This window comes from Protopterus annectens, chromosome 5.part1, assembly GCF_019279795.1.
Source record: "Protopterus annectens isolate FY-2018-M chromosome 5.part1, PAN1.0, whole genome shotgun sequence".
Lineage (NCBI taxonomy): Eukaryota > Metazoa > Chordata > Ceratodontiformes > Protopteridae > Protopterus > Protopterus annectens.
Genome location: NC_056736.1, coordinates 668,293,368 through 668,309,570, shown reverse-complemented (window position 1 = coordinate 668,309,570; position 16,203 = coordinate 668,293,368). Strand labels below are relative to the sequence as shown.

Genomic DNA, 16,203 nt, shown 5'->3' with positions numbered 1-16,203 from the left:
GTGCTTTACAACTATTACTATCTGATACAGGCTTTGAGTCTGCCATCACTTTGGGTAGAATAAATGTGTTATTTGAAAATGATTGAATGAATGTATGAATATATTCATTCACTCATGGAATGTAAACTGTCTGATTCATTTTTGCACTGTACTTTTGTAGATGGTTAACGTGTCACTGTCTGCACCCTTCCAACAATTTACTAAGAGTGATTTAACACGAGAATGAAAAGGATAAACTGTACAAAGAATAAAAATTAATTTCTAGCACAACACATTTTAAAAAAAGTCCTGAATATATTACGAAGTATAGGGAAGTTTTAATGAGTTTTGGAGAATAAAGTGTCTTGTAAAACTATGTTTACTGGGACAGTGCTAGCACAGCTGCCAGCCTCTACGTTATTTTGTTAAGGAGGATTGAGATGGCTTACGGAAGGCCTATTTTCTAGCCAGACACCTGATTGCTTGTTTTAGTGTACAAGCTGTAGAGGTGGTATTTATTGTCGGTCAACTAAACTTTCATTCATGGATGAGATAAAGGAGTGTGTAACCCACATTATTAACCTATACCAGTCGACTCTCTACTCCCATTTTTGTAAGAAGTGCTTTGCCCTGGCAGCATTTAATGTTTTTTTCTTAGTTCTGTGTCTTTAAGCTCCTTTATTATGCTCTGTTATTCTCTTCTCATCCTTTATCTTAGGTTTCTTTTTCCTCTTCCAGTTTCTTGTAATAACTTATTACACAGCAAAATGAATTAAAAAAGTGCATTGATAGATGACTGACAGTGCAGAGTCCCGATAAACACTGAGGCATTAGTATCAGTTTTTATTTAAACTCTCCCAAAATACTTTAGTTATAGTAGAGCTGGGGGAACAGTAGTTACACATCAGAGTGAATTACTGCTTTTAGATGTAGAAGTCATACTCTTCCTAGTCCATTTACGGCCTTGTTCTAGCAATGAAGGTGCGAGATTATAGGAAAACTCAGATTCCTTTAGCTCTTGATGAATGGAAAACTACATTTCCTCCCAAACAGCATTTAATTTGGCCCTGTGAATTGGAGGTTACAAAAGAGGTAGCTAAAAACCTGGCACAAAGGGGGTTATGGTGGAAGAAGCTACCTTTACTGTGAATTCCCTTGTGTTGGCAGTTAAAAAGCCTGATATGTTATGGTGCTTGCTGTGCTATGTACATATTTGAATGTGTGCATTGATGTTTGTATTGCTTCTTACGCTTGTAAAGGGCATTTGGAAATGTTATTATGATTCTTAAAAGTTCCAGATAGGAGTTTAGAATCAGCCCTCACAAACTGCATTAAGAAAGACAGAGGTTTGCTTCTTAAGAAATGCAGTTTCCCATTCGTGGTGTACAGTGTCCAGTGACAGAAGAGTGAGGTTCTGCAGGTAGGAGGAAAAAAGAAAGGCTGATACAGCTTGCTGATGCTGCTCTAGGTAAGGATAAAGAAAGAATATACTGGAAAGCCTTTTGGGCAATATTAGGTAAGCAAATACTTTTTAATCAAGTTAAGGGATTTGTTAAATTAATCCATCCATCCATCTACAACTCATGTTTTGTGTTTTTGCGCGTGAGGTTGGAGTGGCTGCTCAACAGTGACAGTCATCTAGAACCTATATTTCCTCCACTGGGTGGCTAGCCCTGTCGCAGTTCTTCTTTTGTACCACATATATTCATACACACACACGTATAGCTAATATAGAGTGTCCAATCCACCTACTGCATGTCTTCAGAATGAATATTTTCTTTTTTTGTCCCCCACTGGTGTTTTCACCATCAGCCTTGCAAACCAGGACACTTTTGTCCCAACAGCCTGAAGACCTCATGTCACCCCTCCCATGGGAGGTGACATAGGATTAGGCATAATTGTCCACAAGCTAGGGAACTACAAGGTAGCTGTTGATGCAGCATTACCCTTGGCACTTCGTAGACATTGTCACTTGCCCTAAGTTCCTCACTCTTGCAGCTGATGTGTACACCACCAAAGAAAAGCCTGTATTGTGAATCTGTAAATGTGTCCCTGCTTCCATGCACATGTTACTTGTGGGTGTAGTGCAATATACAAATTGACAAGCTATGCACATACAGAGGTCCTGTTGTTCTGTAAATGTTCACCCAACTACAGACCTGATTACCTCTCTGTTTCCAAAATGAGGGTACTGACATCAGCTGTTTATTCTTATCTTCCAAGGGTTGGGAGGGTGGCCTAATGGTTAAGATGTTTGCCTTAAAAACACAAGGTGCAGGGTTTAAGTCTCACAAGGGATAATTGGCTAGGCTTAAAATGGCTCACAAGGGCAGTTAGCCTAGTACTAATCTATGAACCTATGACCAGCTACTCCAGCAACAGGGCTGCTAGTTGGTTCTGGTTTGTATGAGCTGTAGTCAAGGTTTTATCTTTTTGCACTGCAGAGCTGAAATTGCTGAATGTTATTTTAAACAGGAAAAGTTATGGTAGTGATTTCAAAGACATTATGTAGTTCTTTAGTAGCACCTTTGGTCATTGTTTTAGGAGCAGAAATTAGTTATGTAAAAAGTCAGAAAGTTTCTTTAACAGTAGCTAATTGATAATTGGAGATGTTGCAAGAGGGCAGACAGAGAGAGTGTGTGAAAGAGAGGAAAAACAGTGCCCCCGTGGGGTCCACCGGGGTATATCCTTCATTAAATGGATACAGAAAAATTACACCTTGTCCATTTCTTGTCTTTTGGAGTCTTGCATTTGCTGTAAAGTAACAAGAATACCCTAAGGAGTGTAGAATTTGTAGGTACTATATGAGGGGTATAAAAGTACAGATGCAGCGCATGAAAGTGTGGTTATGTCTGCAGATGTGCCTACAGAGTATTTTGAACTAAATGTTACCCAATGCATTTCTGATGATGGAACCTTTTTCTACAGTCAGATGCCGCTCACTGAGAGGTGGAATCCAGCAGTTATTATGTCAATGTTAGGATGGCAGAGGGGGTGGATACTGTGTTTTGGAAGGATCACCACTAAACACACAGAACTACTGTAATACAGACTGGAGTATTGTGGTTCTTGGCACAGGTATCTCTATTCTTCAGGTTATCTGAGAACATTGGGCTGAAAAGGTATCCTCTTTAAAATGTTCGTAGATTCATAGGTAACTACCAGGCATGCAGTCCAGGAGGCCATTAAGTAGCCTAGCCCAAATTCTCATTTGCCCCAAAACACTGTTTGCTTAAGTGACTAGGTCAAGGTTACACAGTAGGCAAATTAAGGTGGAAAAATTCAAAGCCTGCACCCTTGGAATAGGAGACAACTCACTAACAAGTCAGAGCTTAGTCTCACAGAACCTATTGGTTTACCATGCTTGGCATCCTTTCAAGTAGCTTGTCTTAAGCACAGAATGCAAACTTATAAATTGACATTTAAATATAAACATCAGTGTGGTGCTGCGGTAGCGTTGCCACCTCACAGTAAGACGCTGTCCGGCTCGATTCTCAACCAGAGCATTTTCTGTGTGAATACATGTGCGAATGGGCGTACCTTCGTTGAAGGTTATGCATCAGGGCTGGTAACTCGGCATGTAAAAATCAACTAGCAATCATTAGCGGACCGGAGTTCCGCTGTGGCGACCCCTAACCGGGAAAAGCCGAAAGACACAACAACAACAACATCAGTGTATGTAATCTGACAAAACATGTTTTGCAACTTACTCTGAGAGTTTTTGGCTGCATCTTTAAGTAATGAACAGGTGCTGCTGTTAGTTTTGTTGTTTATGATCAGGCAGCGTATAATGAGAGTGGTATCCCAGCTATACTTGTGTATCAGATTGCTTTACTGGAAACTCACTGAGGCTAACTGGAGTTGACCACTTCCTTATTTGTTCACAGTTTTAAAACTGACGCAAATAGTCGAAGCTGTGTAATGGGTAACCATTTGAATTGTTGGAATCTGTTTTAGCGAGTACTGTAATGCTGAGACTGAACGGCTGAAGTAAAAACAGGCTTACATATACCATGTCCTAGACGGCCATTTCTCTGAATATTCTCACCAAGGTATGGTGATTTTAGAGGTAGTGTATATACATTTAGGGGTTGGGGAGTAGGTGCAGGAGGGCAAGAAATTTAAAGGAGAAGAGCGTTGTTCAGTAGTAGCTCTTCTGTATTTTTGGAGGTTTTTTTTCCATCATGTCAGCACTTTGCAAGAGTCCCAACATTTCAGTAGGCAACTGTATAATGTGTTACTTTAAGGTTAACTTCAGTTTTGGTATGCTGGCCATGTGTCTGGACTTTAAGAAATTATTTAAGATGTTTTTAATAATGTAGGATGTTTGGGGAAACATGTTAAACAAGAAGGCCTGCTGAAGTCAAACTTATTCAGAGAATTTAAAATGTACTGCATTTTGATTGGGTAAGTAGTCGTTTCTTCTGTCTTGTGGGCACAAAGAGCATAAGATGAGTTTCAGTCAAAACTGATACATCCAGCGGTACAGTAAAAGTGAGTGAAACTGATACATCCAGCGGTACAGTAAAAGTGAGTGAAACTGATACATCCAGCGGTACAGTAAAAGTGAGTGAAACTGATACATCCAGCGGTACAGTAAAAGTGAGTGCAGTTTTCAGTAGTAATACTTTTACTGAAATATACTTTGTTTAGCAACTTATGCAAATGATTGCCTTATGAATATGAGTATTTTTTTGTTAGAATTACTTTGAATATTATTTGAACTGAGTATGTTTACATTATGAATTTATTATTTTTTAATTTTTAGAGACTGTAATTTTTTTATTCTACTTTTCATAGCTCTTACAGCCATTGCAAAAGGAACAGATTCTGTAATTTTTCATTCCAAAGTTGTAAAAAATTCAAACTGACTCTACTTCTCATAAAAATAGAGAAAACAAAGTACCAATACTGGGCCTTAGCTATGTAGAATACTTTCTGATCCGTTAACACTTTTTAAGTTATTTTTAATAATTCTTTTAATAAGAAACTTATAATTTTCAGAAAACATTCAAAAATGACAGAAGTGCTTGAAAAATACTGACGTATATAATAATCATTGCAGTCTTGGTGGATATTGATGTATGGACAAGTAAACTGACACCAAGGCTTCAAAATAATCCAGAACCAAACAGGGAGGCAGTGCCGGCTACAAAGGGTAGAATTAATATGTTGGCATCTGGAACTACAAGCCCATTGTAAATCCCACAATATACCAACGGAAAAAGATCCAGTCGCCCAAACTTTTTTTCTGTTGGTATAAAGTGTCCAAAACTTTTTTTAATTAAAAAAAAAAGGAGCAATGGAGACTTTGTTTTCTCCGTTGCTTCCGTTTCAAAACATTGATATACTGGGTATGCATGGGAACGCAAGTCCTATGTGCATGCGCAGTACATCAATACAAGGAAGCAATATATCACCACTGGTGGAAGAACAGTAATAAGCCATTATACAAAGACATTATTTAAGAAAAGTAAGTATTTTTTCCTTAAATAATGTCATTGTATAATAGCAATAACCGACTCTGTGGTTGTGGTATATTGAAGATTTACCCACGGTTGGCTTTATTTAATCACTCCAACCGTGGGTAAATCTTCAGTATACCACACCACGTCGTCAGTTATTGTTCAATTAACCAATTGGTTGATATAGTTAGAAAAACTCCAAGCTGGATATATCCATATACCTAGGTCCTTAAATGAGTGTAAAGTTTCAATCACTGTGTGCTGTATAAAATATTCACCTTTCAGTTTATGTCTTCCAACTCTCATATGCTTAGTTTTTTATGTATTTATCAGCATATTATTCTCCTATGCCCAAATGGTCAATTTAGTCAAGTCCTGTTACAGACACGCCCTATCTGTAACGCATGTAATCAGTTTACCCAATTTAGTCAAGTTCTGTTACAGACACACCCTGTCTGTAACACATGTAATCAGTTTACCCAATTTAGTCAAGTTCTGTTACAGACACGCCGTATCTATAACACATGTAATCAGTTTACCCAATTTAGTCAAGTTCTGTTACAGACACGCCCTATCTGTAACACATGTAATCAGTTTACCCAATTTAGTCAAGTTCTGTTACAGACACGCCCTATCTGTAACACATGTAATCAGTTTACCCAATTTAGTCAAGTTCTGTTACAGACACGCCCTATCTGTAACACATGTAATCAGTTTACCCAATTTAGTCAAGTTCTGTTACAGACACGCCCTGTCTGTAACACATGCAATCAGTTTACCCAATTTAGTCAAGTTCTGTTACAGACACACCCTGTCTGTAACACATGTAATCAGTTTACCCAGTTTAGTCAAGTTCTGTTACAGACACACCCTATCTGTGACACATGTAATCAGTTTACTCAATTTAGTCAAGTTCTGTTACAGACACGCCCTGTCTGTAACACATGTAATCAGTTTACCCAATTTAGTCAAGTTCTGTTACAGACACGCCCTGTCTGTAACACATGTAATCAATTTACCCAATTTAGTCAAGTTCTGTTACAGACACACCCTGTCTGTAAGACATGTAATCAGTTTACCCAATTTAGTCAAGTTCTGTTACAGACACACCGTCTGCAACACATGTAATCAGTTTACCCAGTTTAGTCAAGTTCTGTTACAGACACACCCTGTCTGTAACACATGTAATCAATTTACCCAATTTAGTCAAGTTCTGTTACAGACACGCCCTATCTGTAACACATGTAATCAATTTACCCAATTTAGTCAAGTACTGTTACAGACACGCCCTGTCTGTAACACATGTAATCAGTTTACGCAATTTAGTCAAGTTCTGTTACAGACACACCCTGTCTGTGACACATGTAATCAGTTTACCCAATTTAGTCAAGTTCTGTTACAGACACACCCTATCTGTAACACATGTAATCAGTTTACCCAATTTAGTAAAGTTCTGTTACAGACACACCCTGTCTGTAACACATGTAATTAATTTACCCAATTTAGTCAAGTTCTGTTACAGACACGCCCTGTCTGTAACACATGTAATCAATTTACCCAATTTAGTCAAGTTTTGTTACAGACACACCCTGTCTGTAACACATGTAATCAGTTTACCCAATTTAGTCAAGTTCTGTTACAGACACGCCCTGTCTGTAACACATGTAATCAGTTTACCCAATTTAGTCAAGTTCTGTTACAGACACACCCTGCCTGTAACACATGTAATCAATTTACCCAATTTAGTCAAGTACTGTTACAGACACGCCCTGTCTGTATCACATGTAATCAGTTTACCCAATTTAGTAAAGTTCTGTTACAGACACGCCCTGTCTATAACACATGTAATCAGTTTACCCAATTTAGTCAAGTTCTGTTACAGACATGCCCTGTCTGTAACACATGTAATCAGTTTACCCAATTTAGTCAAGTTCTGTTACATACACGCCCTATCTGTAACACTAATCAATTTACCCAATTTAGTCAAGTACTGTTACAGACACACCCTGTCTGTATCACATGTAATCAGTTTACCCAGTTTAGTCACGTTCTGTTACAGACACGCCCTGTCTGTAGCACATGTAATCAGTTTACTCAGTTTCAAGTCCACTGCATGAGATCATTGACTATGAGTAAGTGCAGCCTCAGTACTGAGGTATGTGACTGTAATGACTCCATGTGCTGATTGGCTGTGAGATGGGACTCAGGTTGCATACAGATAGCCTTCTTAATAATCTTACCAAGGAAGACAAGGTTAGAGATAGGGTGGAAGTTATGAAGGATGTTAGGGTCAAAGATGTTTTTGGAGGGTAGGAGTCACAGTGACCTTCTTCAAGGTGGAAGGAAAAAAAAAAGTCTTCCGTGAAGAAACCATGACCTGGGAAGTAACTGGGCTGATGATGGACAGGGATTCAGACTGCAAGTCGTATGGTGCAAACCAGGTGTCACAAACAAGAGCTCATCATAATTAAGAATGTTAAACACTGTGCAAGTAAAAAACAAACCACACTCAAAGCAGCTGTTAAACCTATGACATCAGGAAGAGGAAGAGCTGACCTTGTAACAGCAAAGTTGTTAGTGAAAAAATGTATAGCTGACTCACATTGTAGAGGAGCAGATAAAGCTTGCTGAGTTATAAGGATGTCTGGGCAGTACAGCCTGTCAGTCACATGAAAGAGCATTTAGCCACTGTTGTGATCTCTCTGGACAGGTTAGCTGCAGTCTTAAAGTGACCTTAGCCTAGTACAGACATAGTGGTGGTCATCCAGATCAAGTTTGCCATTCAACAAAAGGGAAGGAGCAAATTACATAGAAATAACTGGAAATTGTGAGAACAATACATGCAGAATAATGTTCAGGAGGAGGAGAAGCGAGTTTTAAGGGAAGGCAGGAATTCAGCAATTTATGTAATATTGGACTGATAGAAAGGAAAAATGTGTGATGTGTAAAGCAGTGTCTTTCAGCTTTTCCTGGTTAGGGATCACCACAGTGGATCACCAGTCCGCAGATTGATTGCTAGTGGATTTTTACAGTGCTGAGTTACTAGCCTGATGCCCAACCTTCTTGGAAGGCACACCCACATGCACCTATCTTCATGTCTTTAAAGTGCAGTCAGCTGCAGGGAGGACATGCAGACTCCGCACAGAAGGAACTCCAGCTGAGAATCGAACTGAAGAACCTCTTGCTGTGAGGCGACAATGCTAACCTCTGTACCACCGTGGCCTACTAAAGATGCGTGATGTGTAATGTATGTAAATGGAAACGTGAATATGGTTTGTTTTCTTTTCTGTTAATATATGCTTGCCTATATCTTAAATGATAATTTAATAAAAGTGTTTAGTAAAAACGTTTGCCATTCAGTAGATGAATATTCTACCAACAACATTCCAACCTGTACCCTTGACATGGCAGGTAGGAGAGCTTGTGGTCAAACCAAAGCTTATGTCACTTAATGGAAATGGAGCAAACTGATCTTGGGGCTAGTACATCAAGCGCTGAAGACAGTAATCTGATGTAGTCATTAACCTAGACATCAAAAAAAAACCAGCACCGTCCTCCAAAAAGAACTGAAGGAGTGGAGAAGTGAAAGCCAGCAGGAGTAATTTCAGTGATGGAACATATGTTCCTCAGTTCAAGATCAAGGGGACTAAAATGGGATAGCTCCAGACCAGAGCAGACAAACAAGTGGTCCGATCATGAGACTGCTTGCACCACAAAGTCCAAGGCCTTCATATCCAAAGGCAGATCAAGTCCAAAGTATTGCCAGCATTTATGTGTTACAGAGGTAATAACCTGAGGAAACCCATAACCTTTCATAATTCAGCTAAACCATTTGTTGAGATCCACTGATTCATCCTTGATCCAGAAGTTAAAGTTACCAAGTGCAAAAAGGTGTCAGTGATCCAAGAATGAGCTGATAAGGAAATTGGCAAACTCTTTCATAATGCCCTTACAGTAATGGGTGGACAGTAGCTGAGAATAAACTTACAGTCTGTTTCTGCAGTGAAGAAAAATTCAAAGGGATTGGTCATTTTGTGTCATAGATACCTCAGGTGGTACAGTGACCAGAAAAGTCAGGGACAAAGTTGGCATCAAGCTAGGTAACCATATTAAAGCCATACAAACATCAGGCAGCAAGTTAGAGATATTCTTCAGCTTGTTTCATATTAATCTGGTATTATTAAATGGGCTACCAGAGAGTGGGTCCCCATTATTCGCTGATGATTGCAAAACTGGACCTTGGTTACCACAGGGAAGAGAGTCACGATGTTTCACTCCAGGGAGACAACAGTGAGACTTCTGATCCACCAAGCGAATATGCCAGAAGTGCCCACATTTGCCCACCTCTGCTGGCCACCATGGGGGTTATGCAAAATATGCAGATACCTGTATAGCTGAAAGGATGCTATTGGCAAGTTCGGGGAAATAAATGTGTGGAACCCTAATAGGATTGATTTATGATACTCAATAATTGTAGTCACCATAATAGCAGTCATAGTTTTGCTTCAGAATGAAAACATCAGCAGAAAAGCAACAAATGAAAATGACAAAACACTGATCACTAGAGATATATCTTCTAGATCTAAGGAAATTATCTTCTGTTTGTGCTCATCCCTTATCAGACCCATAACACAGTGTAATGATCCCTTTGGTATGTACTTGTCCAAGCATATGACCCAGCTTAAAAGACTGCAGCATTTCTTCACTAAGATTTTCAAGGAAATGTCTTCCCTGTGCTTCCAAAACTGCCATAAAGTGCTTTCATTTTTTTTGTTTCCTACACACTCTTGAGAGGAGACCTACAGAACTGTGAGGGATCCAGTCTTATGTGGCCTCCTGCACATCCACAAAGCAAATAATGCCTTGTCAATAGATCTAAACTTCCACTGAAATATAAATAGGACCCGCTGTGAGATAGAAATTTATCCCACAGAATCCCTTTTTTATAGAATAGACTTCCTGTGGATGTAACGCAGAATAGATCCCCGACCCTATTTAAGCATAACCCAGATGAATAGATGGACAAGTGCATCCTCAGTCTGCCTCTTCAGGCCATCATTGAAAGGAGGGGAAAATAGGTATTAATTGTTCATATGAATGCGTACTTAACAATCTGGAATCTTGTGGATAGGCTGGAAATGATCCACTGTATCAAACTCCTAGTATAAACCAAAAACAAAGGAGATAAATGAATTCCAAAGTGCAGTGGATAGTGAAATTTTTAGCAACCAGAACCAGAATACGTAATGTCTCTGATTTAGCAACAGCCATCCCTTGCCCGTTATCTCAGGTGCAAACTACAAACTATTTTCCAGTAACCAAACAGTGTGATAAAAATCACAAAATACTACTCATTATCTGAGTTCTAGTGTTGGGCTAAGGTGGAGGAGAAAGTCAAGGTGAGACATGAGTACCAGTTATGGAGCTTCAGTGAAAAACATCCGGCTAGTTGAAGCTTGGGTCACATATCTCATCTTCCAAAGATTTCTAATGTATTTTGAAGACGTGATACATAGAAGTGCAGCATGAAAATATCAATGTATTGAGAGTACCTGCCGCACAGTACCTACCCCCCCCCCAGTAAATGACACACTGTGATCACACAGAAAAGCTGAAATGGAATTTAGCTGTGTCCATCCTTAATACTGTTAGTCCCTAATTATACAGTCCTCACTAACTTTTGATTAAATGCAAGATGCAGTCACGTCCTTTCTGGTGGAAGAGAAACTCCGAATTGAAAATTCAATTGGCATAAATACTGCTCAGCAGTATCTGTTTGTCTTCTCACAGCCATGCTTCCTATTTGCATTGTGAACCTTACTTTAGGTTGACATTAAACATACCGCTCAACTCTCCAAATTTTTGCATAATGTCCAGGTTTTTGCTTCATATTTTTGGTCTGTATCTCTTATAATGTGTGCTTTTCTGGCAAATCACTGAGGATTGAAGTCACTAAAAAAATACTTTTGAGTTTCACATTTGTTTGACATACTTCATATCCTTCAGAAAATACATCCTAACACAAATCCAAGTATTTTAGCAACTTCCAGTTTTAGAAGAGCAATATTTAAAATCCGTCCCTATTGTTGGGCCTTACCCTCAATTACCTTAGGCTTTCTCCAGATTTCTTGCACTAATAAATTGAGAAGTTTGACAGTAAAACAACCAACAGGCTGTGTAGGAGTCCATGTAGACTGCCACATGTATATATGAAGAAGTAGGCAGTAGGAAAATAAGAGAAATGAAGGCCAACTTTATTTCATCAACTGATGAAATCAGGATGAACATAGGATTGACATGCATAAAACACCACAGGAGAATACAGAGAGAGATAATGAGAAAGAGCTCAAACGACATTCATTTGTGAGTTAAAATTACACTGTGTTTAAGGAAAGATGTTTACTGTGCTTAAGAATGGTGTATCATTTCCAACAGAGCACTCCAGAGAGTACATTAGGTAATACTGCTTCTTGGGTGTTGCACATCCTTTGTTTTTGGCCTCCTGCCTGACTGTGATGCTCAGTATTGTCCCTGCATAACCCCACACTTTGTATGATAATGAAATCACCGATTTCAAGTATGTGCTCAGTTTTATAACAGTACGATTTATGTTTCTGTGTTAGGAAACTTCATTCTGTTGTACATTGTTGTGGACCTACATCAACTTGAAGTGAAGAGGAAAAATGAAGTCATTGCAGTTGGGGATTATGATGTGACTGTTTTATTTTTTTCCTGTGTTGACACATATTTTGGCTTAAGCCTGAAAGTCAGTATTTTGCCTTCATATCCTGTAATTTATCATGATCATCAACGCAGTCTCAAACATGTTGAAAACAGTGGAAAGCGAAACAGGGAAAGCCCTGTCTTTTGCGCTTGTATGTTTTGTATCCTGCTCATTGCTTTCAGTGTAGCTGATTTGTTATGCAAATACTGTAGAATTTAAATGGTTCTATAAAATCCTTTAATCTGACAGGCAACAGACAGAGGTACAAAACAGAATTAGTCCCTTTGCCTTATTATGTCTGTACTCAGTAAGCTACCTGGGGGACATGGCTTTACAGTAAGATTAGCAGTTCAGTGTTCTCACTGGTTAGTATTTAATCTTTTAACCATTTCTTCATTACAGTGAAACACGTAATTCAGAATGCTTTGCTCAGGTTTATTAGTTCAGATTTTGCTTTTGGCATTTAAATGTACACTTGAGATAAAGATGTTTAGACTTTTGTGTCTTTTCTTCAGTTTTTAATTTCCTGTTGTACGTCTGATTTGTAATTCAAATGATTTTTTAAGTTTACCTCTCCGGAGCAAACTCTGAACTAATTGTAGCTGTTTCCATTTCTGCTTAGGTCCTGTCAGTTTGTATAATTCAGTTTGTGTAAAACAACAAGAACAGTAAAAGCAGTTATGCATTTGTATTTGTTTTGATAAACTCTTAACATTATTAACACATTAAATGTATTCTCCATTTTAAACAGGCATTAAGTAAGTCATGCCGCTGGTAAAGAGGAATATCGATCCAAGGCACTTATGCCGAGGGCCAGTGCCTGAAGGAATTAATAGTGAACTGGAATGTGTGACAAACAATACTCTTGCTGCTATTATCCGGCAACTCAGCAGCCTTAGTAAGTCCCCATCTCTGTTTTTATTGTTGTGTGTAGCATTGTGGTAACATACTGCTGAACAAAAAGTTTTATACTTGGGGAAGGTGTAATGGTACTGTGTGGTGATGTGTGTGTGTAACAGTTAATTACTACAGTGCTTATTCAGTCCAGGATCATAGTTTTCTTTATGTGACATTATTTGCTAAGACTCTGGCTTTGGGTTCGTAGACAAATGTTGCATGCTTGTATAGCACAGGTATTTGTGGAGCTCACTGTGTTAAGTGCCGCATTGCGAATCAGAGACGAAGAATAGCATCTTCATGCCAAGCAAACTATGTCATATGAAAACAGAGGAGCAGTAGTAACAGGTTGAACAGCATTGCGTTACTGTATGGCAGGAGCAGTGCTACAGCAGAGCTTATGCCAACATAATAGATGCAACAGCTAAGACAGGCTAATGTGGATGAATTAATAATATATGCTCATGTAAGCACTGCAACAACATGTAGCTGTCCTGATTAATGCATACTCATGTAAGCATTGCAATAACACTTAGCTTTCCTGATTAATGCATGCTCATGTAAGCACTGCAACTACACATAGCTGTCCTGATTAGTGCATGCTCACGTAAACACTGCAGCGACACATAGCTGTGCTGATTTATGCATGGTCATGTAAACACTGCAATGAAATGTAATTGTTCTGATTAATGCATGCTCATGTTAGTACTGCAGTGACACATAGCTGTCCTGATTAATGCATGCTCATGTAAGCACTACAACTACACATAGCTGTCCTGATTAGTGCATGCTCACGTAAGCACTGCAGCGACACATAGCTGTGCTGATTAATGCATGGTCATGTAAACACTGCAATGAAACGTAGCTGTTCTGATTAATGCATGCTCATGTTAGCACTGCAGTGACACATACCTGTCCTGATTAATGCATGCTCATGTAAGCACTGCAACGACACATAGCTGTTCTGATTAATGCATGCTCATGTTAGCACTGCAGTGACACATACCTGTCCTGATTAATGCATGCTCATGTAAGCACTGCGATGACACACAGTTGTCCTGACTAATGGATGCTCACGTAAGCACTGCAATGACATGTAGCTGTCCTGATTATTTCATGCTCATGTAAGCACTGCAATGACACATAGCTGTTCTGAGCTGCCAGAAGTACAGCTGAGCAGGGCAGCCAACAGAAATACCAGTGTGGCTGCACACATCAGAGTGGCAGCCCTGTTCACCATATAAAGATGGAGGAAATGGGTTAAATAGAAAATTAGGAACGGGAGAACAGCAAGCAGAGTTAAACACAAAAGGGTAACTGTAAGGCATTGATGGTCTGGGGAAGGGAGAACTATTTTTTGGGGGGAATAGAGACCCATTTGTAACTGATATAAAAATGTTAGCTGGGGAAAGTACTTGAAGCTTGGCTGTGGGTAATATAGAGGGACAAGGGCAAGTAGCCATAGCAGACAGACAGACCGAGAGACATGGAACACTGGGGTGATATACATACAAGTGGTGTAGAGGACAGGGATAGGATAGACATACATAGGGTGGACATTCGGTAATGGAAAGGACTGGACAGTTGAGCAAGGAATGAAGTGTGACACATTAGGAGGAACATACCAGGGAAGGGATAGGGCTGTTGGCATAGCTGGGTATCAGGCTAGACTAGGGCACAACAAATCCAGGTATCATTCACCTAGATGTCTAATTCTATGTGCCGTTTGTTCCTGTAGAAGTCCAGTGGGCAGGGCTTGTCAGTCAAGAAACTCAGACAGTTACAGGATGTTGCATGTTGGCAAGGTGACTTCCATTAGCTAGTGCACTACTACAGTGACCAGCCTCAACAACTGATTCATGAAACTCACTGGAGACTCCTTCTCTACATCTTCAGAAGAGGAGCCTTTACTCCCCCATTACCAAAATATAGACATAGAGGGAACCAGTGACCCCCTCCATGTCATTTCAAGTAGGGGAATGGTCCTTCCTCTGAGCGACAGACATGGTGGCCACTTTTGAGCCAGTGCCAGAGGCAGCAGTTGATGGAAACCAAGGTGATTGCAACCTCTTCGCCTCTTCTTCCACAGCTTGGTCTGCAGAAGTAAACACAGTGGGAAGTAATTAGCACACATATGTTACCAACACCTTTGCAATTGTAAATTGGACTGACACAGTAGTCCTACACCCTACACACCACTGGGAGAGTCACTCAAACTTTCTATGGCACCTAGTAACATTCAGCTGATGTTCTTCTACAGTTGCTAAAAAAAGCACATACTGTTAAGCAGACGTACAAGACTGTACACAGTACAAGACAATAGTAGTACTCCAAAGATAAATGCTTTCTGCACATCTCTGGTTCACGTTTTTGAGCCTCTGCATCACATTGTTGGAGCATGTTGGGATGGTGTCACCTCAGGTCAACATACTGATGGAAGCACTGCTGCTCAATATGGTGATGACAGTGGCATCACTCAGTACATGGCTCAGTTCATACTAGGCATCAACTATCTTCTGGAAAGCAGAAAATCTTGCTGTTCCTAGCATGCTGTGCAAGAGCTCTGCTTTTCCTACTTACTGAGGCAGCCGTGAACACTCAGTAGTTCTACTTGATGAGTAATATGAATCACGTGTTGTGCAATGCAATGATGCACCATGGTATTAAGTACATACACACACCATAAGCACGAGCATCTATGTCACAGTTTTGATGCTGGCTGTAACATGCATGGCTCATGCTAACAACTATGGTTAGTGCATTACTCACATTCTGAGAGTCACAAAAAGTTTGTCTATCTGATTTCATTAGCATAACCATTGTGCTGCAGTGCCATCTGTCTTTGTTAGTGCAGTATAACATGTTGGTGCACAGCACTGCTTACAACCTTACAACTGTGATATAGAGAAGTTTGAATAAAACCTCTGTAAATGTGGTGCTTTACAGATTTAAGGAAGGAGTCCTCCCTAATAAAGCACATGAGTGACCATCACAAACCCTGTGGTGGATATCAAGGACAGTGAGTCAAATGTTAACGTGTATGTTTCCCTGAGATCCCACGACACTGGTGTAGCATAGCACTGTCTGCTTGTGGGGGGAGGTTTCAAGATATGAACATGGAAAGCTGAGGGGGATTGT

The 16,203-nt window shown here is 39.7% G+C and overlaps 1 protein-coding gene across 6 annotated transcripts in view; it reads left to right on the top strand.

Annotated features, from left to right (window-relative positions):
- The window catches only part of WASF3 (WASP family member 3), a 1,314,000-nt gene that overhangs the window by 626,876 nt on the left and 670,921 nt on the right, over positions 1-16,203 (top strand). For all 6 annotated transcript variants that reach the window (XM_044073288.1, XM_044073287.1, XM_044073286.1 and 3 more), the window contains one exon: positions 12,920-13,066. In XM_044073288.1, the coding sequence (XP_043929223.1) occupies positions 12,934-13,066 (133 nt within the window). In that variant the 5' untranslated portion in view covers positions 12,920-12,933. The remainder of the gene's footprint in view (positions 1-12,919; positions 13,067-16,203) is intronic.